The following is a 25,870-nucleotide window of genomic DNA, read 5'->3' on the forward strand; positions in this document are numbered from 1 at the left end:
GCTCTCAACATCGGGCTTCTTCACCTGTGGGATCATCTGAGACCAGCCACCCAGACAGCTGATAAAACTGCGGATTTGCACAACCGAAGAGTTTCTGCACAAACGGTCAGAAAACGTCTCAGGGAAGCTCATCGTCCTCACCAGGGTCTTCACCTGACTGCAGTTCTGCGTCGTAACCGTCTTCACTGGGCAAATGCACACCTTCGATGGAACACGCTGTAGAAGTGTGCTCTTTGCGGATGAATCCCGGTTTTAACTGTACCGGGTAGATAGCGTATATGGCGTAGTGTGGGCGAGCGGTTTGTCAACGTTATGAACAGAGTGACGCATGGTGGTGGTGGGGTTATGGTATGGGTATAAGCTATGGACAACAACCACAATTGCATTTCTCGATGGCATTTTGAATGTAGAGATACCGTAAGGAGATCCTGAGGCCCTTAGCTGTGCAATTAATTCACCGCCATCACCTCACGTTTCAGCATGATAATACACGGCCCCATGTCGCAAGGATCTGTACACAATTCCTGGAAACTGAAAATGTCCCAGTTCTTCCATAGCCTGCAATCTCACCAGACATGTCACCCATTGAGCATGTTTGGGATGTTCTGGATTGATGTGTACGACAGCGTGTTCCAGTTCCCGCCACACTCCAGCAACTTCGCACAGCCATTAAGGAGGAGTGGGACAACATTCCACAATCAACAGCCTGATCAACTCCATGCAAAGGAGGTGTTGCGCTGCATGAGGCAAAGGGTGGTCACACCAGATACTGACTGGTTTTCTGATCCACACCCCTACTTCTTTTTAAAAAGGTATCTGTGACCAACCGTGGCCTCCAACTGCTCTTAAATGCTAGTAAAACGAAATGCATGCTCTTCAACCGATTGCTGCCCGCACCTGCCCACCCGACTAGCATCACTACATTTTTACATTTACATTTTAGTCATTTAGCAGACGCTCTTATCCAGAGCGACTTACAGTAGAGTGCATACATTATTATTTTTTTTATTATTTTTTTATTATTTTTTATTTATTTATTTTTTTTCATTACATTTTTACATACTGAGACAAGGATATCCCTACCGGCCAAACCCTCCCTAACCCGGACGACGCTATGCCAATTGTGCGTCGCCCCACGGACCTCCCGGTTGCGGCCGGCTGCGACAGAGCCTGGGCGCGAACCCAGCCCAGCCTGGGCGCGAACCCAGAGACTCTGGTGGCGCAGCTAGCACTGCGATGCAGTGCCCTAGACCACTGCGCCACCCGGGAGGACACTACTCTGGACGGTTCTGACTTAGAATATGTGGACAACTATAAATACCTAGGTGTCTGGCTAGACTGTAAACTCTCCTTCCAGGCTCACATTAAACATCTCCAATCCAAAATTAATTCTAGAATAGGTTTCCTATTTCGCATCAAAGCCTCCTTCACTCATGCTGCCAAACATACCCCTGTAAAACTGACCATCCTACCGATCCTCGACGTCATTTACAAAACAGCCTCCAACACTCTACTAGCAAATTGGATGCAGTCTATCACAGTGCCATCCGTTAGCTGGTCTTTGCTAAATATTCGTCGCCAAACCCACTGGCTCCAGGTCATCTAGAAGTCTTTGCTAGGTAAAGCGCCGCCTTATCTCAGCCCACTGGTCACCATAGCAACACCATCCCATAGCACGCGCTCCAGCAGGTATATTTCACTGGTCACCCCCAAAGCCAACACCTCCTTTGGCTGCCTGTCCTTCCAGTTCTCTGCTGCCAAGGACTGGAACTAATTGCAAAAATCACTGAAGTTGGAGACATATCTCCCTCACTAACTTCAAGCATCAGCTGTCAGAGCAGCTTACCGATCGCTGCAGTTGTACACAGCCCATCCAACCAACTACCTCATTCCCATATTTGTTTTTCTACACACCAGTATTTCTACTTGCACATCTATCACTCCAGTGTTAATTGCTATATTGTAATTACTTCGCCACCATTGGCCCATTTATTGCCTTACCTCCTTACTTCATTTGCACACTGTATACAGATTTTTCTATTGTGTTATTGACTGTACGTTTGTTTATTCCATGTGTAACTCTGTGTTGTTTGTGTCGCACTGCTTTGCTTTATCTTGGCCAAATTGCTTTATTCCCAGTTGTAAATGAGAACTTGTTCTCAACTGGCCTACCTGGTTAAAAAAAATAAAAAATTGCTTTATTCCCAGTCATGTGATATCCATAAATTAGGGCCCAATGAATTTATTTCAATGGACTTACTTCCTTATATGACCTGTAACTCAGTAAACTCTTCGAAATTGTTGCATGTTGCTTTAATTTTTGATCAGCGTAGTTTGAAAATTCGAACACATTTTATGGAATATTGATTTTGTGTTTCTGAATGATGTACCATGCTGCATTGTTGACAACATGACCCAGCAGCGCAGATTACTGTTCTATTTGAGAAGGATGCTCCTCCCTCGTCGCTTTTGGCCGTTCACGTCACGGGCCATATCCCAGTGCACCGCCGCTCAGGTTGATATAAGAGCCAATTTATACTTGATCTGTGAGGTGGTCGGAGCAGCCATATGGATGGTGTGACGCAATAGCGGAGCCTCCAGAGGCACACAGATGCCAATTTGAGCGCTGTACCGCATCGCAGTGCGCCTCTAAAATGTTGTAACAATGCGGAGGGCTCTGTATAGTTCAACATTGACGTGACAAGCGGACTGGTTAACCGTAGATGGGGGTGGGAGGTCCTGTATAAACACAAACTCACTTCCATGTCAACTTCCTTCACAACAGCTCTGCGAAGTGCAAGAAACATGAATGCCCTATCACAGTAAATACTGCACAGCCAATGCCAGATAGCCCGTGTAGCTCCTTTAACTCCCTTTGACCTCTGCAACGTTGCATTGCTGCCTTTTAAAAATAATAGCTAACTTGTTGAACTCAGCTAACTAGCTATGTTAAAATCGTGTTAACTAGCCAGAGGAATGTTGTTGGCAAGCATATGTTCAGTAGTAGCTAGCCGGCCATCTACAATTTAGTTAGTTGAAGTTGAAAGGTTGAGCAATATGATTTCACTAACGTTACCAGTAGCTAACTAGGTTCTAAACGATTTGATCAAATAAAACGCCTACGATGACTGCGAAAGCTACATAGTTCGCCAAGTAACTGTCAAGACAATTTTGTATTATTGATAACTAGCTAGCGTCATCTCGTGGCTAGGCTATTTGCTAGCTAGCCTGTTAGCTTAACTAGATACTTGTTCATCCACCTTCACTTCAGAACAAGCCCGTGTAGTCTAGTGATCCTAAATATACTGGTTATTCTATCGGTGGTGATACTTTGCCCTCTTGAAATTCAACAACTAAATGTATCAACTACAGCCAACTATTTATTAAATGTTTGTTTCTCTATAGAGCTCTAGCTAGGTACGTTAGCTAGCTGGATAACTAGCCAACTTTCTGGAAAACCTCAGTCATGTCCTGTTAGTTAGCATTAGCCAATTAGCTAGCTGCAAGGAGAACATCATCGCATAGGAAAGAACAGATTGTAAACAGAAAAATACCGTACCATCGTACAAATCGAGGCGATCTTTCGGACTGTCATCAGTATTTCCATCCGTCTTTTTCCATATTATTGGACCGAAACCCAATTTTAAAACGTTGACAGCCGCTACGGCTGTGGGAGTTCCGGGGAGACCTTGCTCCGTCCAGTTTGGGGATGAGGGAGTGTCGCTGGCTGGTTGATGCACCGTGCACTGCTCCCCAGACATACACTGTTTACTCATAGGCCAGTTTCTGGGCTCAGCAATTGGGAGGCGAGAACGAGGCTCGCAGATTAAAGTGGATGGATTATAATTGACCGGTCGTCGCGCAAATAATAAATTATAGCAAACTAAATTGTAGTTTAGCCTACCACTGCATGGTCACAAAGAACAGAGGCAACCCGTCAAAAATGTGGAAATGGTTGGTTGAACTAAATTACTCTGTAGGCCTATTTCCTAAAATAGTTTGTTTTTAGCCTTCGATTCCAACAATTGATTCAGTTTACTCATTGAATCCTATTTGACTGTCTTGAAATGTAGGCTAATAAATTGGGGGAAAGACCCCCAGGAATGATATCATATGCACCATTATGCTTGCCTATCCTAAACAGATAAAATGGCCAGATGCTAACAGGTCAGCGATTTGTAGGGTTGTGCTGTCAGCAAATCTATGCTAGGCTACTCATTCACGCCCCATTCTCTCTCATCCCACCCCGGTTTGTCTGACTCTTCTCTCACTTGACTAACAACTGCTGCGGGCTCGGGAAGTGGCGGGATTGACTTGTCTGCCCTTCGTGGTTTATATGACCGTTCGGTGCTCTGTCTCTATTTATCCTATGTGAAATAACGGTTCCAAAGATACAATCTACAATCGGATAGCCTAACGGTCTAGGACCATGGGCGCCAAAAGAAACTTGATTATGTCAATTTGTTTAGCACTCAATGCAAGGGATCTTCAAACGGTAGGCATGATTGTTTCGAAGTAGCAGCCAGAGGAGACTATTATAATTTCTGTTCTTATCGAGATCGGGTGCATCGAGAGACAGTGGAATATTTTAGCAGTTGGGGGGGGACGAGGAGAAAGAGGAACGGTATTCCCAGACTGGACTCACAAGGGGCTTCTAAATGCGTCTTCTTGTCGACCCACCGAGAACAATGAATAGTGGTTCTAGCAACTTTCTGCTAGTTCCAATACCGGAGTATCCCATTCTAGACTGCGTGCCCAACAAAAACGTCAAGATTGTGGTTTTGGGAGCGAGCAACGTCGGGAAAACAGGTAGGGGACATGGTTAATAACTTTTTGAGAAGTGCGCTATAGCGCACTGTTGGAATCTGAAAACAAGAATCAATGTGAAAGTTTGTGTGTGTATATATAAATAAAGTTATCAATTTTAGGCCTATAAGTAATTTTCCTATGCAAATAGAGAATGAAGGCTAGAATGAAAATAATTAATTTGCATTAGTTTGTCAAACGGATTGGCTACAAATCCTTTTATTATGCAGACAATCCATGTCGATTTTTAAACAAATTGTACCTATTCATATTTCCACCTATCACTTCAATCAGGGGTGTGAAACTCATTCCATGGAGGGTCTGTTGTCTGCGGGTGTTTTTTCATTTCTTTTTTTCATTTCAATGAAAAACTAGACAACCAGGTGAGGGGAGTTCTTTACACATTAGTGACCTTAATTCATCAATCAAGTACAAGGGAGGAGCGAAAACCCGCAGCCACTTGGCCCTCCATGGAATGAGTTTGACACAAGTGACTTAGATATTGTATTCGGCTATGTCTGTACTCTGTAGGACAGGCCTCTAGGCTACACACTGTCTGGTGTGCCAGTTGGATAACTTGTGGTAAACAGTGTCACCAGCGATTCCCTATATAGTGCACTACAATTGACCAGGGCCCATAGTGCACTACTTTTAACTGAACCCCTATGTAGGGAATAAGGCCAATTTGTGTCTGGATGCAGACAGACTGATGGGAAGCTGGTCTATACCACCTAAGGAGCAGGCCATGTCAACTATGAAAGATATGTAGCCTGCAGTATTCTCTTATGTCAACAATGAAAGATATGTAGCCTGCAGTATTCTCTTATGTCAACAATGAAATATATGTCGCCTGCAGTATTCTCGTATGTCAACAATGAAAGATATGTAGCCTGCAGTATTATTCTCAAGGTGTTACTCACTGGAGACTATTCATCTCGTTGTTTTGTTCACAGCTTTGATAGTCAGGTTTCTGACCAAGAGGTTCATTGGGGACTATGAGGCAAACACAGGTAGGATTTGTATCATTCTCACAGTGCACACTCATATAATATCTGTCATTTCACATTGTAAAAATGTTGAAATAGCCACACACTAGTTTACTATATCCTCCTGTGTTTAAAAACAATCAGTCAGTACAAGGCATCCTAATGTGTTGCATCATCATTCATTTCTTGCATATCTATCCATCATGCGCGTTGCTAATCTCTGTTTTCCAGGGGCCCTTTACTCCAGAAAGATCAATCTAGATGGAGAACAGGTCTCACTGCAGGTTCAGGACACACCCTGTGTCTCTCTACAGGTAGGTCTCTCTCTCTCTCTCTCTCTCTCTCTCTCTCTCTCTCTCTCTCTCTCTCTCTCTCTCTCTCTCAGCACATAATGAAGTGTCCCAAAATGGCACCCGATTCTCTATACAGTGCAATACTTTTCTCCAGATTCTTATGTGCACTGGTCAGAAGAAGTGCACTACAATGGGATTAGGGTATCATTTGGAACGCCCCGGTGTCTCTAGTCTAAAGGTAACTGCTGCTCCTCGCTACAGCCTAGGGGTCTATCTAACCAGACGTGGGGTCAAATACTTTCAAATGTCAAATACTTTAAATTACATGCCAAGTCTCCCTTGGGATAGAGGTCTTCTAACCTCCTTCTTTAGGATGTTCTCACACAGACAGCACTTTGACTATTCCATTGTATTGGTTCAATCACAAAAAGTATTTGACATACAGTAGCCTATGTATGTATTTGACACAGGTCTGGATATAACAAGTGGAAACATCTCCTCATTTTCCATTCTTCATTATCAGTAAGAATATATCATGTTACAGTAGACCAGGTCCCCTATAAAGCCTCTGAGTAGAGTGCTGATCTAGGATCAGTTACACCCTTTTAGATCACAATGAATGAGATTATATGGGCAGGTTAGGACCTGATCAGCACTCCTATTTTGAGACCCTTTGTGGACATGAGCCTACATCCAGTACCGGGGCATATCCCAGTCATTTTTCTCTACTCTGTAGTGGCTGTGAAGAGTTCAGTGACTCCCTAAGGGAGTCTCCCATTCATTTATCAAACTCACTTTGAAAACTAACCACCTGTTCAAAGGCCTGGTTTTGTAAACAAACTACAATCTGAGGTAAAGAGGGCGTTCTGTCTGTCTTCTCCATAATCTCAGAATAATAACCATAAGCAGGCTTCTCACAATAACACTAATAAATAGGCTAGTGTAGGAGGGCAGATGAAAGCATCACTGTCTACATCAGTCTGTACCAGTGGGTTTTGAGTATTAGAGACAGACAGATGTGACGTGCTCTATTTCCTCCACCCCTCCCCCCCAGGACGATGCAGAGGGACTATATTGTCAGGAGCAGATCAACAGGTCTATCTACTGGGCGGATGGATACGTCCTGGTGTTCTCCATCACCGACCACAGCAGTTATAGAACCATACAGCCTCTCTACCAGCACGTCAGACGCATCCACCCTGCAGGGAACATACCTGTTATACTGGTGGGTTTGACTGTTATATTACGGGAGATTGATGTTTTTATCATTATTTAAGTCTCCAGGTATGTCCTTGTCATACTGGTGTCTAAATAGATAACCTTTTTTCAGGAAGTATTTCTGGATGTCGCCTTAACATTTCTCTAATCCTTCTCTCCTCTCCTCTCAGGTAGGCAACAAGAGCGACCTCCTCCGTGCCCGCCAGGTGCCGGCTGACGAGGGCGAGACGTTAGCAGCCTCTCTGGGTGGGCCATACTTTGAGGCGTCTGCCAGGGAGAACCACGATGGGGTCCACGCCGCCTTCCTGCACCTCTGTGGCGAGGTGAGCCGGGCGCTGGGCGGGGTTAACGGGGAGAAAAGGAGAGGGGGACTGCACCTGGCCCGGCCCAAGTCCCCCAACATGCAGGAGCTGAAGAGGAGATTTCGACAGGTGCTGTCCTCTAAGGGAAAGTCTTCCACTAACACCTTGTGATGACGATGGGATTTTTTTATTTTTTTCTACATGTTCTGGTTCTGTAATTGGAATTCTGGATTGAGCCCAGTTGACTCTCCTGTGATGTCGTTGTATGATAATGAATGGAACAATTTTTTCAAATGGAGCATTTCATTGGAACAGTGAGAAGAGGGAAACAAAGGTTATTGTATTTCTTTGGGTTGGAATGGAACATTAAGATAGAGGTTCCCCTTGTGGAAGGAATGGTACAGAGACAGCAAGGCCCAAGACTTCCAACAAAACAGTGTGCTATGAGGCTTTTGACATCACATACCATTCTGACAATCTAACCAATGGTGACAGAGGAGCCTGAAAATCTGACTTTGACTGACAGGCCTAACGGACCAATCATAGGCTACTCTGAGATCTGAGCTGTCACGCACTAGCCTACTCTTCTTGCTTCTGATACATTTGTATTGAATGAATGTCATCTGAAAATGTACTGTACCCAGAAGCAAAACAAACCGATGTTTGCATCCCAAATGGCACCCCATTCCCAATTTAGTGCACTACCTTCAACCAGGGTCAAGTAGTGCACTATGTAGGGAATAGGGTGCGTTTGAGACGCATATACTTTGAAAATGGAAAAACATGGATAGGCCATGGTTAATTAAATGTTTATTTAGCAATTACATGTCCTTGACATTTAAATATGATCTGTTTTATAGCAGACTTTTATCCAAAGAGACTTAGTCATGCATACATACATTTTTACCTATGGGTGGTCCCGGGAATCGAACCCACAACCCTGGCGTTACAAGCCTCATGCTCTACCTGCTGAGCTACAGAGGACCATCCTGGACTGTACTTATCTGAACCAACCTGATTCCCTCTGAACAGTCTCTAACCACAGATATAGGATCAGTTTACCCTACCATTAGCACTAGCATGAACATAGATCAGAGCTTATAGGGGGAACTTCAGACAAACCTCTGTCAGGCCTAGGGTCACTGCTTGCAAAAGTCTGCTAACTTCCTACATTTCTGGGTTTACCAGAAATCCTGGCTGGAACTTTCCTGGAATCGGGAGGGAATAAGCAGTATTTCTGGAAACCCAGGGTATTTGGGGGGAAGTTGCTGTAATTTTGCCACCCTAGTCAGGACCCTTTAGAGCAACATGTACAGGCTCCATTTGGGACGGATATATCTTTTTAATAAGAGACCAGAGAGGAAGAGACATGGGCTCTGTTCCGATTGGCACCCTATTTCCTATATAGTGCACTACCCACAGAGCTCTGGTCAAATGTAGTGCACTATATAAGGGAGCCATTCGGGACTCACACATTGGAGAGACATGTCAAATCGGAGTTCTCATGACCTTTCACCTCTATCTGCTGTGTCAGAGTTTTGTGGAACACACCAGAGGTTAGGGAGCGCCCAGTTCCCCCAGACTCGCACGGATACACAGACACACGCACGGACACACACAAGGACGCCTGGGGCACAGGGTCAGGGTCAGGGTTACTGGGGCACAGTGTTCCCGATAACGACACATTCCTCAGCATCTGGAATTTGTTTCTGTGAATCTGGTCGTTGGCCCCCAACCACCTCCATAGAGAAACACACACAACGACCTTTTAACCTCTGACCTTTGACCTATAAAATGAATCAGTGTGTCTCAGTAGAAGGATTCATTTCACTATAGTGGCTGAGTATTGCTTTGCTGGGTCATGTTCATTAGGGACAAAACGGACTTAAACAAGGAGGGACTACCTGGACTTGTCCAATAAGAAACACTTTTCTTTTCTTTTTCTCTGCAAAGTGTTTTAAACCGTTTTCCTGTGAGTGCTCTATTTAACACGACCGAGATGTTTGAAATGTAGTTTAGAAATGCTAATAAAGAAGTTTGAACTTGTTTTGAAGTCAGAAATGAGAGAGAATTGACCTCATTCTTCAACCATTTTAATTTCCTTCTCTTCCTGTCTCTCAGCAACACACACACACACAGCCATTATAAAGACCCTCTTCCGGTATGCCCCTGGCACCGGAGCCCTCATTCCAGCTATCCTCCCAGAGCCAACAGTCAGCCCCCACTGTAATACCACAGCGTGACTTACCAACCAATAATGACACATATGTTACAAATAGTAACAGAAACACTTAGTATTTAAGGTTTTATCCCAAATGGCACCATATTCCATATATACTGCACTACTATGGGCCCATGTGGTCAAAAGTAACACACTATATCCAGAATAGGCTCTGTTAAAAGTAGTGCACTATGTAGGAAATAGGGTGCCATTTGGGACGCAAACGTACCCTTATTTCCCTCCAAGTGTGTCTGAATACCTACCAGATGAGCCAGACAGTAGCAACATGGCCCCGGCCCACCATAGAAGAAGAGCTCTGACAGTAGCAACATGTACCCAGCTCACCACAGAAGAAGAGCTCTGAACACAGCTCTCTGCAAGTCTTGTATTATCTCATAATTGTATCTCAGAGTATCTTCCTGAGGGCTCACACAGCACAGAGGGCCAAATCTGTCATGGAGGACTAACTGTTCCTCTATTATTAGTTGGCCTTGGTCCACAGTGGAAGACACACACACACACAAAGATAAGGAATGAATGGGAATCTGTGAAAGCCTCTGGTTACAGGTTCCCACATTAGCAGAAACACACTTGCCTGTCTTGCATGCATAAATACACACAGATGGTTCACAAGAACACACACACACACACACACACATCCCGAAGGCTCACTATTGAATGATGAACATAAACCCTCCTTCTGCCCCCTTTCTTTCTCTTACACACACAGACACATAGCTTCACACAGACACGCACACTCCTGTCTGTCTGTCTCGATCCCTCTCTGAGCTCCAATGTACCTGGGAAGTTGAATGACTTCCATATGCTGTTTTACTAGGACCACGGGAGGAATCATTCTGGTGTGTGTATGAGTTAGTGGAGATTGTTTTACTAGGACCACGGGAGGAATCATTCTGGTGTGTGTATGAGTTAGTGGAGATTGTTTTACTAGGACCACGGGAGGAATCATTCTGGTGTGTGTATGAGTTAGTGGAGATTGTTTTACTAGGACCACGGGAGGAATCATTCTGGTGTGTGTATGAGTTAGTGGAGATTGTTTTACTAGGACCACGGGAGGAATCATTCTGGTGAGTGTATGAGTTAGTGGAGATTGTTTTACTAGGACCACGGGAGGAATCATTCTGGTGTGTGTATGAGTTAGTGGAGATTGTTTTACTAGGACCACGGGAGGAATCATTCTGGTGAGTGTATGAGTTAGTGGAGATTGTTTTACTAGGACCACGGGAGGAATCATTCTGGTGTGTGTATGAGTTAGTGGAGATTGTTTTACTAGGACCACGGGAGGAATCATTCTGGTGAGTGTATGAGTTAGTGGAGATTGTTTTACTAGGACCACGGGAGGAATCATTCTGGTGAGTGTATGAGTTAGTGGAGATTGTTTTACTAGGACCACGGGAGGAATCATTCTGGTGAGTGTATGAGTTAGTGGAGATTGTTTTACTAGGACCACGGGAGGAATCATTCTGGTGTGTGTATGAGTTAGTGGAGATTGTTTTACTAGGACCACGGGAGGAATCATTCTGGTGAGTGTATGAGTTAGTGGAGATTGTTTTACTAGGACCACGGGAGGAATCATTCTGGTGTGTGTATGAGTTAGTGGAGATTGTTTTACTAGGACCACGGGAGGAATCATTCTGGTGAGTGTATGAGTTAGTGGAGATTTTCCACATTTGTGAATTTTTCCACGTCAACTCTGTTGATCTTTCCCTTCCTTGTTTTTCACGGTGTGTGTGTGTGTGTGTGTGTGGTGTGTGTGTGTGTGGTGTGTGTGTGTGTGTGTGTGTGTGTGTGTGTGTGTGTGTGTGTGTGTGTGTGTGTGTGTGTGTGAATGTAACAGTCTCTGACATGGCCTGATGATGGATACAGTCCTGTTTGTTGTTGAATTCCTCTTGGGACTGCAGTGGAACTGGTGCTGTCGCCTAGGGCCTCATCTGGGAGGCTTGGTTGCAATAGTACCAATAAGAAAAGATTACTGAAATGGTACAACAATAAGCTACAGTTTGCCAATGTATTCACTGACTAAAATATTCAATAAAGGGCTGATAAAGATAATTTGTATCCCCACAAATGATTTCAAAACATGACACAAAAAAAGCTATTCATAATTTTCTGTCAAGCATCTCAAAGAGGGTGTGTCCATGTGTGTGATAACGACCTTCACCTTCCCTATACCGCAATAAGCAGTTATTGATGATCTCCTCTATCATCTTCCACTGGACAACTCTCTCCTGTCCTTCACCACCATCGCTGACAACATAGCCAATGAGATCACTCCCTTTGACAGATTAACCAATGAGATCATTCTCCTTGACAGATCAAATTGATAACTTCCTGTCTTCTGATAATGGGCCTCGCCCTCCCTTGGGGTAGAATCTGCCCCACAGATCCATGATCAGATTACCCTCTGAATCTAACCATCAGAGGGAGAGCTTCCCACTTCCTCCTATTCCTCTTGACCTGTAAACTAGCATCTCTAGTATGTCTCTATCACTGTGAAAGCAGGATAGTTGTGAGAGAGCTCATCAATAAAATGTGATGAATATGGGAAGTCTCGTTATGAGAGGGATTAGAACGTGAAACATGGAACGTGGAATGTGTTCTAAAGGAATGTGTTGCTGTACATGGAACAGCTGTTGGTCTCGTTAGTGTGTGTGTGTGTGTTTGTATGTGTGTGTGTGTGTGAGTGTGTTAGAGAGGGCGAGGTTGTCAGCGCCTCTCGTTATCAGATTAGGCAGGATGTGGTGGTTTGGAGACCGGGAGAACACTCAACCAGACAATAACCTCCTGGGATGAGTGGAGGGGGTGGATGAGGAGGAGAAAGAGAGAGGAGAGGATAGAGAGGAGACAGAGAGAGAGATAGAGAGAGAGGAGATAGATAGAGAGAGAGAGGGGGCAAGGGAGAAAGAGAATAACCTCCTGGGATGAGAGAAACTGGGATGAGGGGGGAGGGGATGGAGAGCAGGAAGCTGGACTTCACCAAAGAAATCAGAAATACAGAATTTTTCATCCTACAAGGAACATGGTATAGAGGATATGGACCCACTAGTTGCCCTCTAGGTTACAGAGAGCTGGTAGTCCCATCCACCAAACAACCAGGTGTGAAACAGGAAAGGGACTCAGGGGGTATGCTAATTTGGTATAGAGCAGACCTAACGCGCTCTATTAAATTAATCAAAACAGGAACATTTTACATTCGGCTAGAAATTAGTAAGGAAATGATCTCAACAGAGATAAATGTCCTCCTGTGTGCTACCTATATCCCCCCACTAGAATCCCCATACTTTAATGAAGACAGCTTCCCCATCCTGGAGAGGGAAATCAACAATTTCCAGCCCCAGGGACATGTACTAGTCTGTGGAGACCTAAATGCCAGAACTGGACAAGAACCTGATAGCCTCAGCACACAGGGGGACAAACACCTACCAGGAGGTGACAGCATTCACTCCCCCATATGCCACCTTAGACACAACTACGACAGCATAACCAACAAAAACGGGTCACAACTCCCGCAGCTCTGTCCCATGCTGGGTATGTACATAGTCAATGGTAGGCTTCGAGGGGACTCTTATGGTAAGTACACCTATAGCTCATCTCTTTTGCAGTATTACTGTAGACTACTTTATCACTGACCTCAACCCAGAGTCTCTCAGAGCGTTCACAGTCAGCCCACTGACACCCCTATCCGATCACAGCAAAATCACAGTCTACTTGAACAGAGCAATACTCAGTCATGAGGCATCAAAGCCAAAGGAGCTGAATAATATTAAGAAATGCTATAGATGGAAGGAAAGTAGTGTGGAAATCTACCAAAAAACATTTAGGCAACAACAAATGTCATCCTTTTTAGACAACTTCCTGGACAAAACGTTCCCACTGTAATAGTGAAGGTGTAAACTTGGCCATAGAAAACCTAAACAGTACATTTTACCTCTCAACTTCCCTATCAAATCAAACAAATTCAAACAGAAAACTGAAGAAAATTAACAACAATGACAAATGGTTTGATGAAGAATGCAAAAACCTAAGAAAGAAATTGAGAAACCTATCCAACCAAAAACATAGACACAGAAAACCTGAATCTACGCCTTCACTATGGTGAATCACTAAAACAATACAGAAATACACTACGGGAAAAGAAGGAACAGCACGTCAGCTCAAGGTAATTGAAGAATCAATAGACTCTAACCACTTCTAGGACATTGGAAAAGTCTAAACAAACAACAACATGAAGAGTTATCTATCCAAAATGGAGATGTATGGGTAAACCACTTCTCCAATCTTTTTGGCTCTATAACAAAGAACAAACAGCAAAAACATAAACATAATCAAATACAAATCTTAGAATCAACTATTAAAGACTACCAGAACCCACTGGATTCTCCAATTACATTGAATGAACTACAGGACAAAATACAAACTCTCCAACCTAAAAAGGCCTGCGGTGTTGATGGTATCCTCAATGAAATGATAAAATATACAGACAACAAATTCCAATTGGCTATACTTAAACTCTTTAACATCATCCTTAGCTCTGGCATCTTCCCCAATATTTGGAACCAAGGACTGATAACCTCAATCCAAAAGTGGAGACAAATTTGACCCCAATACTACCGTGGGATATGCGTCAACAGTAACTTTGGGAAAATCCTCTGCATTGTCATTAACAGCAGATTCATACATTTCCTCAGTGAAAACAATGTACTGAGCAAATGTCAAATCGCCTTTTTACCAATTTATCATACGACAGACCACGTATTCACCCTGCACACCCTAATTGACAAAAACACAAAGAAACCAAAACAATGGCAAAGTCTTCTCATGCTTTGTTGATTTAAAAAAAGCTTTTGACTCAATTTGGCATGAGGGTCTGCTATACATATTGATGGAAGGTGGTGTTGGGGGAAAAACATACAACATTTTAAAATCCTTGTACACAAACAACAAGTGTGCGCATAAAATTGGCTAAAAACACATTTCTTTCCACAGGGCCGTGGGGTGAGACAGGGATGCAGCTTAAGCCCCACCCTCTTCAACATATATATCAACGAATTGGCGAGGGCACTAGAAAAGGCTGCAGCACCCGGCCTCACCCTACTAGAATCTGAAGTCAAATGTCTACTGTTTGCTGATGATCTGGTGCTTCTGTCACCAACCAAGGAGGGCCTACAGCAGCACCTAGATATTCTGTACAGATTCTGTCAGATCTGGGCACTGACAGTAAATCTTAGTAAAATATGAGATAATAATGGTGTTCCAAAAAAGGTCCAGTTCCCAGGGCCACAAATACAAATTCCATCTAGACACCGTTGCCCTAGAGCACACAAAAAACTAGAAGGGCATTCTATGCCATCAAAAGGAGCATACAATTCGACATACCAATTAGGATCTGGCTAAAAATACATGAATCAGTTATAGAACCCATTGCCCTTCATAGTTGTGCGGTCTGGGGTCCGCTCACCAACCAAGAATTCACAAAATGGGACAAACACCAAATTGAGACTCTGCATGCAAAATTATACAAAAATATCCAGAATTAGGCTGATACCCAGATATGCCACCAGGGGTCTTTTCATAGTCCCCAAATCCAGAACAAATTCAAGAAAACGTACAGTGTTATATAGAGCTCTTATTGCATGGAACTTCCTTCCATCTCATTTTGCTCAAATAAACAGCAAACCTGGTTTCAAAAAACAGTTAAGCAACACCTCGTGGCACAACGCCTCTCCCCTATTGGACCTAGATAGTGTGTATTGATATGTAGGCTACGTGTGCCTTTTTAAAAATGTATGTAGTTCTGTCCTTGAGCTGTTCTTGTCTGATGATGTTCTGCATTATGTCATTCTGTATTATGTTTCATGTTTTGTGTGGACCCCAGGAAGAGTAGCTGCTGCTTTTGCAACAGCTAATGGGGATCCTAATAAAATACCAAAACACCAATACCCGCTAATTATCAAAATCCACCAAAGAAAAAAGAGCTGTTAAATTCTACAACCACCTAAAATGAAGCAATTCCAAAACCTTCCATAACAAAGCCATCACCTTCAGAGAGATGAACCTGGAGAAGAGTCCCCTAAGTAAGCTGGTTCTGGGGCTCTGTTCACAAACACAAACAGACCCCACAGAGCAACACAATTAGACTCAACCAAATCATTAGAAAACAAAAAGATAATTACACATTGGAAAGAATTAACAAAAAAATCAAAACAAACTAGAATGCTATTTGGCCCTAAACAGAGAGTACACAGTGGCAGAATACCTGACCACTGTGACTGACCCAAAATTAAGGAAAGCTTTGACTATGTAAAGACTCAGTGAGCATAGCCTTGCTATTGAGAAAGTCCGCCGTAGGCAGACATGGCTCTCAAGAGAAGACAGGCTATGTGCTCACTGCTCACAAAATGAGGTGGAAACTGAGCTGCACTTCCTAACCTCCTGCCAAATGTATGACCATATTAGAGACACATATTTCCATCAGATTACACAGATCCAGAAAGAATTAAAAAACAAACCCAATTTTGATAAACTCTCATATCTACTGGGTGAAATACCACAGTGTGCAATCACAGCAGCAAGATTTGTGACCTGTTGCCACAAGAAAAGGGCAACCAGTGAAGAACAAACACTATTGTAAATACAACCCATATTTATTTTTTATTTATTTTCCCTTTTGTACTTTATTTGCAGATCGTTACAACACTGTATATAGACATAATATGACATTTGAAATGTCTTTATTCTTATGGAACTTCTGAGTCTAATGTTTACTGTTAATATTTATTGTTTATTTCACTTTTGTTTATTATCTACTTCACTTGCTTTGGCAATGTAAACATATGTTTCACAGGCCAATATAGCCCTTAAATTGAATTTAATAGATTAAGGGATTACATTGGGAAAGAGGCAGGGGAGGAGGGGAGGGAGAGAGAGAGAGAGGCCAGGGGAGAGGGTGAGTGAGAGAAAGGCCAGGTGAGGAGAGGAGGGGGAGAGAAAGGCCAGGGGAGAGGGGGAGAGACCAGGGGAGAGAGATAAAGGAGGGAGAGAGAAAGGCCAGGGGATAGGGGGAGAGGGGGAGTGAGAGAAAAGCCAGGTGAGGAGATGAGGGAGAGAAAAAGGCCAGGGGAAAGGAGGAGAGAGAGGCCAAGGGAGAGAGAGAGGCCAGGGGGGAGAGAGAGGGGAGAGAGAGAGGCCAGGGGAGACAGATAAGGGAGAGAGAGAAAGGCCAGGGGAGAGGGGGAGAGGCCAGGGGAGAGAGAGAGAGGAGAAAGAGAGAGACCAGGGGAGAGAGAGAAAGGAGGGAGAGAGAAAGGCCAGGGGATAGGGGGAGATGGGGAGTGAGAGAAAAGCCAGGTGAGGAGATGAGGGAGAGAAAAAGGCCAGGGGAAAGGAGGAGAGAGAGGCCAAGGGAGAGAGAGAGGCCAGGGGAGCCAGATAAGGCAGAGAGAGAGAGGCCAGGGGAGACAGATAAGGGAGAGAGAGAGGCCAGGGGAGCCAGATAAGGGAGAGAGAGAGAGGCCAGGGGAGACAGATAAGGGAGAGAGGCCAGGGGAGACAGATAAGGGAGAGAGGCCAGGGGAGACAGATAAGGGAGAGAGAGAGGCCAGGGGAGACAGATAAGGCAGAGAGAGAGAGTTCAGGGAAGACAGATAAGGGAGAGAGAGAGGCCAGGGGAGACTGATAAGGGAGAGAGGCCAGGGGAGACAGATAAGGGAGAGAGAGAGGCCAGGGGAGACAGATAAGGGAGAGAGATAGGCCAGGGGAGACAGATAAGGGAGAGAGAGAGAGGCCAGGGGAGACATAAGGGAGAGAGAGAGAGGCCAGGGGAGACAGATAAGGGAGAGAGGCCAGGGGAGACAGATAAGGGAGAGAGAGAGAGGCCAGGGGAGACAGATAAGGGAGAGAGGCCAGGGGAGACAGATAAGGCAGAGAGAGAGAGGCCAGGGGAGACAGATAAGGGAGCGAGAGAGAGGCCAGGGGAGACAGATAAGGCAGAGAGAGAGAGGCCAGGGGAGACAGATAAGGCAGAGAGAAAGAGGCCAGGGGAGACAGATAAGGCAGAGAGAGAGAGGCCAGGGGAGACAGATAAGGGAGAGAGGCCAGGGGAGACAGATAAGGCAGAGAGAGAGGCCAGGGGAGACAGATAAGGCAGAGAGAGAGAGGCCAGGGGAGACAGATAAGGGAGAGAGGCCAGGGGAGACAGATAAGGGAGAGAGAGAGGCCAGGGGAGACAGATAAGGCAGAGAGAGAGGCCAGGGAGACAGATAAGGCAGAGAGAGAGAGGCCAGGGGAGACAGATAAGGCAGAGAGAGAGAGGCCAGGGGAGACAGATAAGGGAGAGAGAGAGGCCAGGGGAGACAGATAAGGGAGAGAGAGAGAGGCCAGGGGAGAGAGGAATGAGCAGATATTAAGGGTGAGGGTGATGGGGTGGTGCAAGTGGGTGACAGAGAGCAGGGGAGAGTTGAAGACAGAAAACAAGAAAGAGAGAGATGGAGTGAAAGGGTAGAGCAGCAGATGAGAGAGCAGATGAGAGAGGGGTTAGAGTGAGAACAAGTGGAGAGAGAAAGAAGAAAGACAGAAAGAGAGACAGATGCAGGGAGTAGAAGTCATATCAGTGTGTCTGGTCTGGAAAGACCTCTGAGCGTGCCTGTCAAACTGACTGATGTATGAACACTGAGGCAGCCAACACTCACACACACAACACACACACACACACACACACACACACACACACACACACACACACACACACACACACACACACACACACACACACCACACACACACACACACACACACACGCACAAACATCACTTTTCCCTACGAAGATGGGCTTTCATTTGAATCTGGGGTTTAGATAAGTGATAAAGGATCACAACTTAGCAGGCAGTCAGTAAGCGGGTCTCATCACAAGATGTCTGTCCACTGATTAAACCACTGTCTATAGACGGGTGGGTTGACATCGTCACGACAACGATGTGTGTTGTTGTGATTCTGAAAGGTCAGAATATATATATAGAATTGCTGTAGCAACAATGACAAAAAAGCTGCTGTGTGGTGAATCATAGACGGGTAGTTTCAGCTCTCGCCGTATCTTGTTCTTCATACCATCTCTTGTTACCATCTTTGAGGTATTTTGATTGATGTCACCTCTATGGCTAATAAGACTCAAATTAGCTAGCTAGCTGACAAATGTAAAGATGTATTTGAGAGACAACAAGTGCTTATTGGGCAAATGTTTGTTTTCAATAAACATTTGCAGACGAAATACAGCCTAGTTTACATGTTGTTAATAATCTTTTGATTGTAAGCCAAACCTGTCTGTTTTGCCTCAATGTTGCGCACACATCGGTTTTGTTGGTACAAAAAGACCTGTCTATAAAACGTACAAATGTGAAATTAAACAAGTAAGGAGGAGGTCCCCATCTTCAGTTTCTTGGCAATTTCTCGCTTTGAATAGCTTTGAATTTCTCAGAACAAGAATAGACTGATGCGTTTCAGAAGAAAGTTCTTTGTTTCTGGCCATTTTGAGCCTGTAATCGAACCCACAAATGCTGATGCTCCAGATACTCTACTAGTCTAAAGAAAGACAGTTTTATTGCTTCTTTAATCAGAACAACAGTTTCCAGCTGTGCTAACATAATTGCAAAATGGTTTTCTAATGATCAATTAGCCTTTTAAAATGATAAACTGGGATTAGCTAACACAACGTGCCATTGGAACACAGGAGTGATGGTTGCTGATAATGGGCCTCTGTACACCTATGTATATATTCCATTAAAGAATCTGCCGTTTCCAGCTACAATAGTCATTTACAACATTAACCATGTCTACACTGTATTTCTGATCAATTTGATGTTATTTTAATGGACAGAAAATGTGCTTTTCTTTCAAAAACAAGGACATTTCTAAAGTGACCCCAAACTTTTGAACGATAGTGTGTATTATATATATATTTATATTATATATTTATATTATTATTATTTTAAACAGAACTTGCTGATGTTCAGTTATTATCTGGTTTGCTTCCTTATCTGGTGTGTGAGTGGAGTCTTATATAGCGTACACACAATCTGTTTGAAGATAAAGATTGAGAGACATGGACATATCTGATCTGTTTGAAGATAAAGATTGAGAGACATGGACATATTTGCTTCGATGGGCTTATCTCCAAATTCACTGTTTGCTGAGAAATCATTTGTAGTTCAGAGGCTCTAAATACAGGGAATTATGGGTTTAATGGAATGCTGGCCGATCCTCAATGTGTGTGTGTGTGTGTGTGTGTGTGTGTGTGTGTGTGTGTGTGTGTGTGTGTGTGTGTGTGTGTGTGTGTGTGTGTGTGTGTGTGTGTGTGTGTGTGTGTGTGTGTGTGTGTGTCTGTGCCTGTGTATGTGTGTCTGTGCCTGTGTATGTGTGTGTGTGTGTGTGTGTGTGTGTGTGTGTGTGTGTGTGTGTGTGTTTCATCAGTTGATTTATGATCCATGCATACTGTACCAATATACACACAGCTGACCGATTTCTCTGATACCACAGCACCACAGACAGTTGTCAGTATATGCACTGATCTAGGACCAGCTCAGCCTCCTAAACCGTTACCTTAACCATACACATATCACCGCAAAACTGAGTTCAAGTATTTCTATTTTGGGCCCAAAACCTCAACCCAACCCTCGCCCCTACTAAGTCACAATGAGTACACACACGCACGCACACAGACACACACACACACACACGCACACACACGCACGCACACAGACAAACACACACACACACACACACACACACACACACACACACACACACACACACACACACACACACACACACACACACACACACACACACACACACACACACACACACACACACACACACTACTGAAAGATTGAAAGACATGGTGGATAGCCAGTCGCCTTCTATTTAATGGATATCAATTAGAAACCATGATGTTTGATAATTTTGGTGGAATTAGTGGCGAGACACTGGACTGCTTCTAAATCAGTCTGTTTATATAAAGGGTCAATCCGGGATTTCAACATCCATTTTCAGACTTTTGAATTAATGACATTTAGCCGTTGTTGTTTTTCCAATCCCAGATTGCCCCTCTAAAATCTCTTCCAGAGAACTCAACAAAACTCAACTCAACAATACTCAACTCAACAGTACTGAACTCAATAACAACTCAACAACAACTCAACAACACTCAACTCAACAACAACTCAACTCAACAACAACTCAACTCAACAACAACTCAACAAAACTCAACTCAACAATACTCAACTCAACAGTACTCAACAACAACTCAACAACACTCAACAACAACTCAACAAAACTCAACTCAACAATACTCAACTCAACAATACTCAACTCAACAACACTCAACCCAACAACACTCAACAACACTCAACTCAACAAAACTCAACTCAACAATACTCAACTCAACAATACTCAACAACAACTCAACAACAACTCAACAACACTCAACTCAACAACACTCAACCCAACAACACTCAACTCAACAACAACTCAACTCAACAACACTCAACTCAACAACAACTCAACCCAACAACACTCAACTCAACAATACTCAACTCAACAACACTCAACTCAACAACAACTCAACCCAACAACACTCAACTCAACAACACTCAACTCAACAATACTCAACTCAACAACAACTTAACAACACTCAACTCAACAATACTCAACTCAACAACAACTCAACTCAACAATACTCAACTCAACAACACTCAACCCAACAACACTCAACAACACTCAACTCAACAATACTCAACTCAGCAATACTCAACAACAACTCAACAACAACTCAACAATACTCAACTCAACAACAACTCAACTCAACAACACTCAACTCAACAACAACTCAACCCAACAACACTCAACTCAACAATACTCAACTCAACAACAACTTAACAACACTCAACTCAACAATACTCAACTCAACAACACTCAACCCAACAACACTCAACAACACTCAACTCAACAATACTCAACTCAACAACACTCAACTCAACAACAACTCAACAACACTCAACTCAACAACAACTCAACCCAACAACACTCAACTCAACAACACTCAACTCAACAACAACTCAACTCAACAACACTCAACTCAACAACAACTCAACCCAACAACACTCAACTCAACAATACTCAACTCAACAACAACTCAACTCAACAACACTCAACTCAACAACAACTCAACCCAACAACACTCAACTCAACAATACTCAACTCAACAACAACTTAACAACACTCAACTCAACAATACTCAACTCAACAACACTCAACCCAACAACACTCAACAACACTCAACTCAACAATACTCAACTCAGCAATACTCAACTCAACAACACTCAACTCAACAATACTCAACTCAACAACACTCAACAACAACTCAACTCGACAACAACGCAACAACACTCAACAACACTCAACCCAACAACACTCAACAACACTCAACCCAACAACACTCAACTCAACAACACTCAACAACAACTCAACCCAACAACACTCAACTCAACAACACTCAACTCAACAATACTCAACTCAACAACACTCAACAACAACTCAACCCAACAACACTCAACTCAACAATACTAAACTCAACAACACTCAACAACAACTCAACTCGACAACAACGCAACAACACTCAACAACACTCAACAACAACTCAACCCAACAACACTCAACTCAACAATACTAAACTCAACAACACTCAACAACAACTCAACTCGACAACAACGCAACAACACTCAACAACACTCAACAACAACTCAACAACACATAGGGCTCTGTAGTGCACTATATAGGGAATAGGGTGCCATTTGGAACTCAAAAAAAAATATTTTTAGCAGTCATCCACTCATCTAGGACCCTTGTGGGTGGTTTGGTTTTGACAATATCTATCAGCTATGGAAACTCATACTTACAGTCTTCACTGAGTATCTACAGTATCTACATGTAAGGCCTATTAAAACCCTTAAGAGTCTATTGACGCACCCGTGTGTCAATCTAAATAACATATATTTTTTAAATCCCAATCAAAATCCGTCAGTTTTTAAGATAGAGTTTATTTGCTTGGGCTGTGTCTCAATCCACCACATCCTCCGATGTCGGCCTTCCACATCTGTGGTGGAACGTGGCCGAGCTACTGGTGTTTGTCAGACCAGGAGACATCCCGAAAATCGGTCTTCTCATGAAAATGTCTGTAGCGTCCGAACGGTTTGGCCTACAAAATATGACCAATTTATGGAAAGATGAGACTCTCACGAAGACAATGGTGGTCTCTGGTTTGTTCTACGACCCCCACAAGCTAAACAGGACTCGTCTGAAGTGGGTAACGCTGATGTGACAACTTCTGTCTGTAGCGTCCGAACTGTTTGAGCTACAAACTAATATTACCCGAATGTGGAAAGGGGAGACTCTCACCAACACAATAGTGTTCTCCGTTTCGCTCTATGACCGATGTTCCCTCTAAGCAGCTCAGCTGGGACTGCCGCACAAAAGAAATATCAGCCCGCGCAGAGAAGCACGAGATTGAACTTCTCTCAACTTTCTAGAGTTTTCCCTGTTAGTTTTAACACTATGAACGTTTCCCTTTACTGTGGGAATTCTGATCGAATAAAAACAATATTAGCCTCTTTCAATGCAACATACTGAAACAAAACAAACTATAAGAAGATTGTGTTGTAGGCAAAACGCATCGGAGTAGGATTCTATTACATTGGCAGGCAAATACTCTACACAGACCGGTGTGTCATTAACCAATCAGAGCTACAGTAGGCTATATGCAAATAGACCATTGCCATATAAGGATCTGTGCCATTCACTTTGAACTGGACAGTTTTTTTGAAAATCATTTTTTAAATATATATTTTTGTGGTACTGTATACCGCCAATTTCGTTATATACAATTGGTAGTTACAGTCTTGTCCCATCGGTGCAACTCTCGTACGGACTCGGGAGAGGCAAAGGTCGAGAGCCATGCGTTCTCCCAATCATGACCCTGCTTCTTTGACACACTGCTCGCTTAACCCGGAAGCCAGCCGCACAAATGTGCGACAAGGAGTTGCTAGAGCTCAATGGGACAAGGACATCCCATCCCACCAAACCCTCTCCTAACCCGGACGACACTGGGCCAATTGTAAGCCGCTTCATGGGTCTCTCGGCAACACAGCCTGGGATCGAACCCGGGTCTGTAGTCACTCCTCAAGCACTGTGCTGTGCCACTCGGGAGGCCCGAACTGGACTGTTTTTACAGCATGAACAGTCGCGAGAAGATGCACTCGTTTTGAGATCAAAGCGAGAGCTAGATGTAGTGACTTGTGTACATTTTGTTCATATCCTTTGATAATGAGTTATTAGCCCAGTTATAGACCATTTGTAGACAGCAATAGGGGAGTGATATCTAGTTAGTGAGTTATTAGCCCAGTTACAGACCATTTGTAGACAGCGATGGTGGAGTGATATCTAGTTAGTGAGTTATTAGCCCAGTTATAGACCATTTGTAGACAGCGATGGTGGAATGATATCTAGTTAGTGAGTTATTAGCCCAGTTATAGACCATTTGTAGACAGCGATGGTGGAGTGATATCTAGTTAGTGAGTTATTAGCCCAGTTATAGACCATTTGTAGACAGCAATAGGGGAGTGATTGCTACTTAGTGAGTTATTAGCCCAGTTATAGACCATTTGTAGACAGCGATGGTGGAGTGATATCTAGTTAGTGAGTTATTAGCCCAGTTACAGACCATTTGTAGACAGCGATGGTGGAGAAATATCTAGTTAGTGAGTTATTAGCCCAGTTATAGACCATTTGTAGACAGTGATGGTGGAGTGATATCTAGTTAGTGAGTTATTAGCCCAGTTACAGACCATTTGTAGACAGCGATGGTGGAGTGATATCTACTTAGTGAGTTATTAGCCCAGTTATAGACCATTTGTAGACAGCGATGGTGGAGTGATATCTAGTTAGTGAGTTATTAGCCCAGTTACAGACCATTTGTAGACAGCGATGGTGGAGTGATATCTAGTTAGTGAGTTATTAGCCCAGTTACAGACCATTTGTAGACAGTGATGGTGGAGTGATATCTAGTTAGTGAGTTATTAGCCCAGTTATAGACCATTTGTAGACAGTGATGGTGGAGTGATATCTAGTTAGTGAGTTATTAGCCCAGTTATAGACCATTTGTAGACAGTGATGGTGGAGTGATATCTACTTAGTGAGTTATTAGCCCAGTTATAGACCATTTGTAGACAGCGATGGTGGAGTGATATCTAGTTAGTGAGTTATTAGCCCAGTTACAGACCATTTGTAGACAGCGATGGTGGAGTGATATCTACTTAGTGAGTTATTAGCCCAGTTACAGACCATTTGTAGACAGTGATGGTGGAGTGATATCTAGTTAGTGAGTTATTAGCCCAGTTACAGACCATTTGTAGACAGCGATGGTGGAGTGATATCTACTTAGTGAGTTATTAGCCCAGTTATAGACCATTTGTAGACAGTGATGGTGGAGTGATATCTACTTAGTGAGTTATTAGCCCAGTTATAGACCATTTGTAGACAGCGATGGTGGAGTGATATCTAGTTAGTGAGTTATTAGCCCAGTTACAGACCATTTGTAGACAGCGATGGTGGAGTGATATCTAGTTAGTGAGTTATTAGCCCAGTTATAGACCATTTGTAGACAGCGATGGTGGAGTGATATCTAGTTAGTGAGTTATTAGCCCAGTTATAGACCATTTGTAGACAGCGATGGTGGAGTGATATCTACTTAGTGAGTTATTAGCCCAGTTATAGACCATTTGTAGACAGTGATGGTGGAGTGATATCTAGTTAGTGAGTTATTAGCCCAGTTACAGATCATTTGTAGAGAGCAAAGGGGGAGTGATTGCTTCCTACAGAGCACAAAAAGTATGCATTTCTAGACATCTTTGAAAAGCTAGTCAGGTAAAGAGCTTGAGCTTTTGTCTAAAAGGGGCAGTGTTGTATTTCAGACAGGCT

The 25,870-nt window shown here is 43.5% G+C and overlaps 2 protein-coding genes across 2 annotated transcripts in view; both read left to right on the plus strand.

Moving 5' to 3' along the window:
- Positions 1–4,158: 4,158 nt before the first annotated feature.
- LOC120030411 (ras-like protein family member 11A-like) lies at positions 4,159–9,659 on the plus strand. Its single transcript, XM_038975803.1, has 5 exons — positions 4,159–4,809; positions 5,760–5,816; positions 6,024–6,106; positions 7,140–7,310; positions 7,474–9,659. The coding sequence occupies exons 1-5, from the start codon at positions 4,659–4,661 to the stop codon at positions 7,774–7,776; spliced, it is 765 nt and encodes a 254-aa protein (XP_038831731.1). The 5' UTR covers positions 4,159–4,658; the 3' UTR covers positions 7,777–9,659.
- A 13,482-nt stretch (positions 9,660–23,141) lies between these two features.
- The window catches only part of LOC120030509 (retinal guanylyl cyclase 2-like), a 59,278-nt gene continuing 56,549 nt past the window's right edge, over positions 23,142–25,870 (plus strand). The window contains exon 1 of the mRNA XM_038975917.1: positions 23,142–23,201. Within this exon, the coding sequence (XP_038831845.1) occupies positions 23,142–23,201 (60 nt within the window). The remainder of the gene's footprint in view (positions 23,202–25,870) is intronic.

Source organism: Salvelinus namaycush, chromosome 36, assembly GCF_016432855.1.
Source record: "Salvelinus namaycush isolate Seneca chromosome 36, SaNama_1.0, whole genome shotgun sequence".
Classification (NCBI taxonomy): domain Eukaryota; kingdom Metazoa; phylum Chordata; class Actinopteri; order Salmoniformes; family Salmonidae; genus Salvelinus; species Salvelinus namaycush.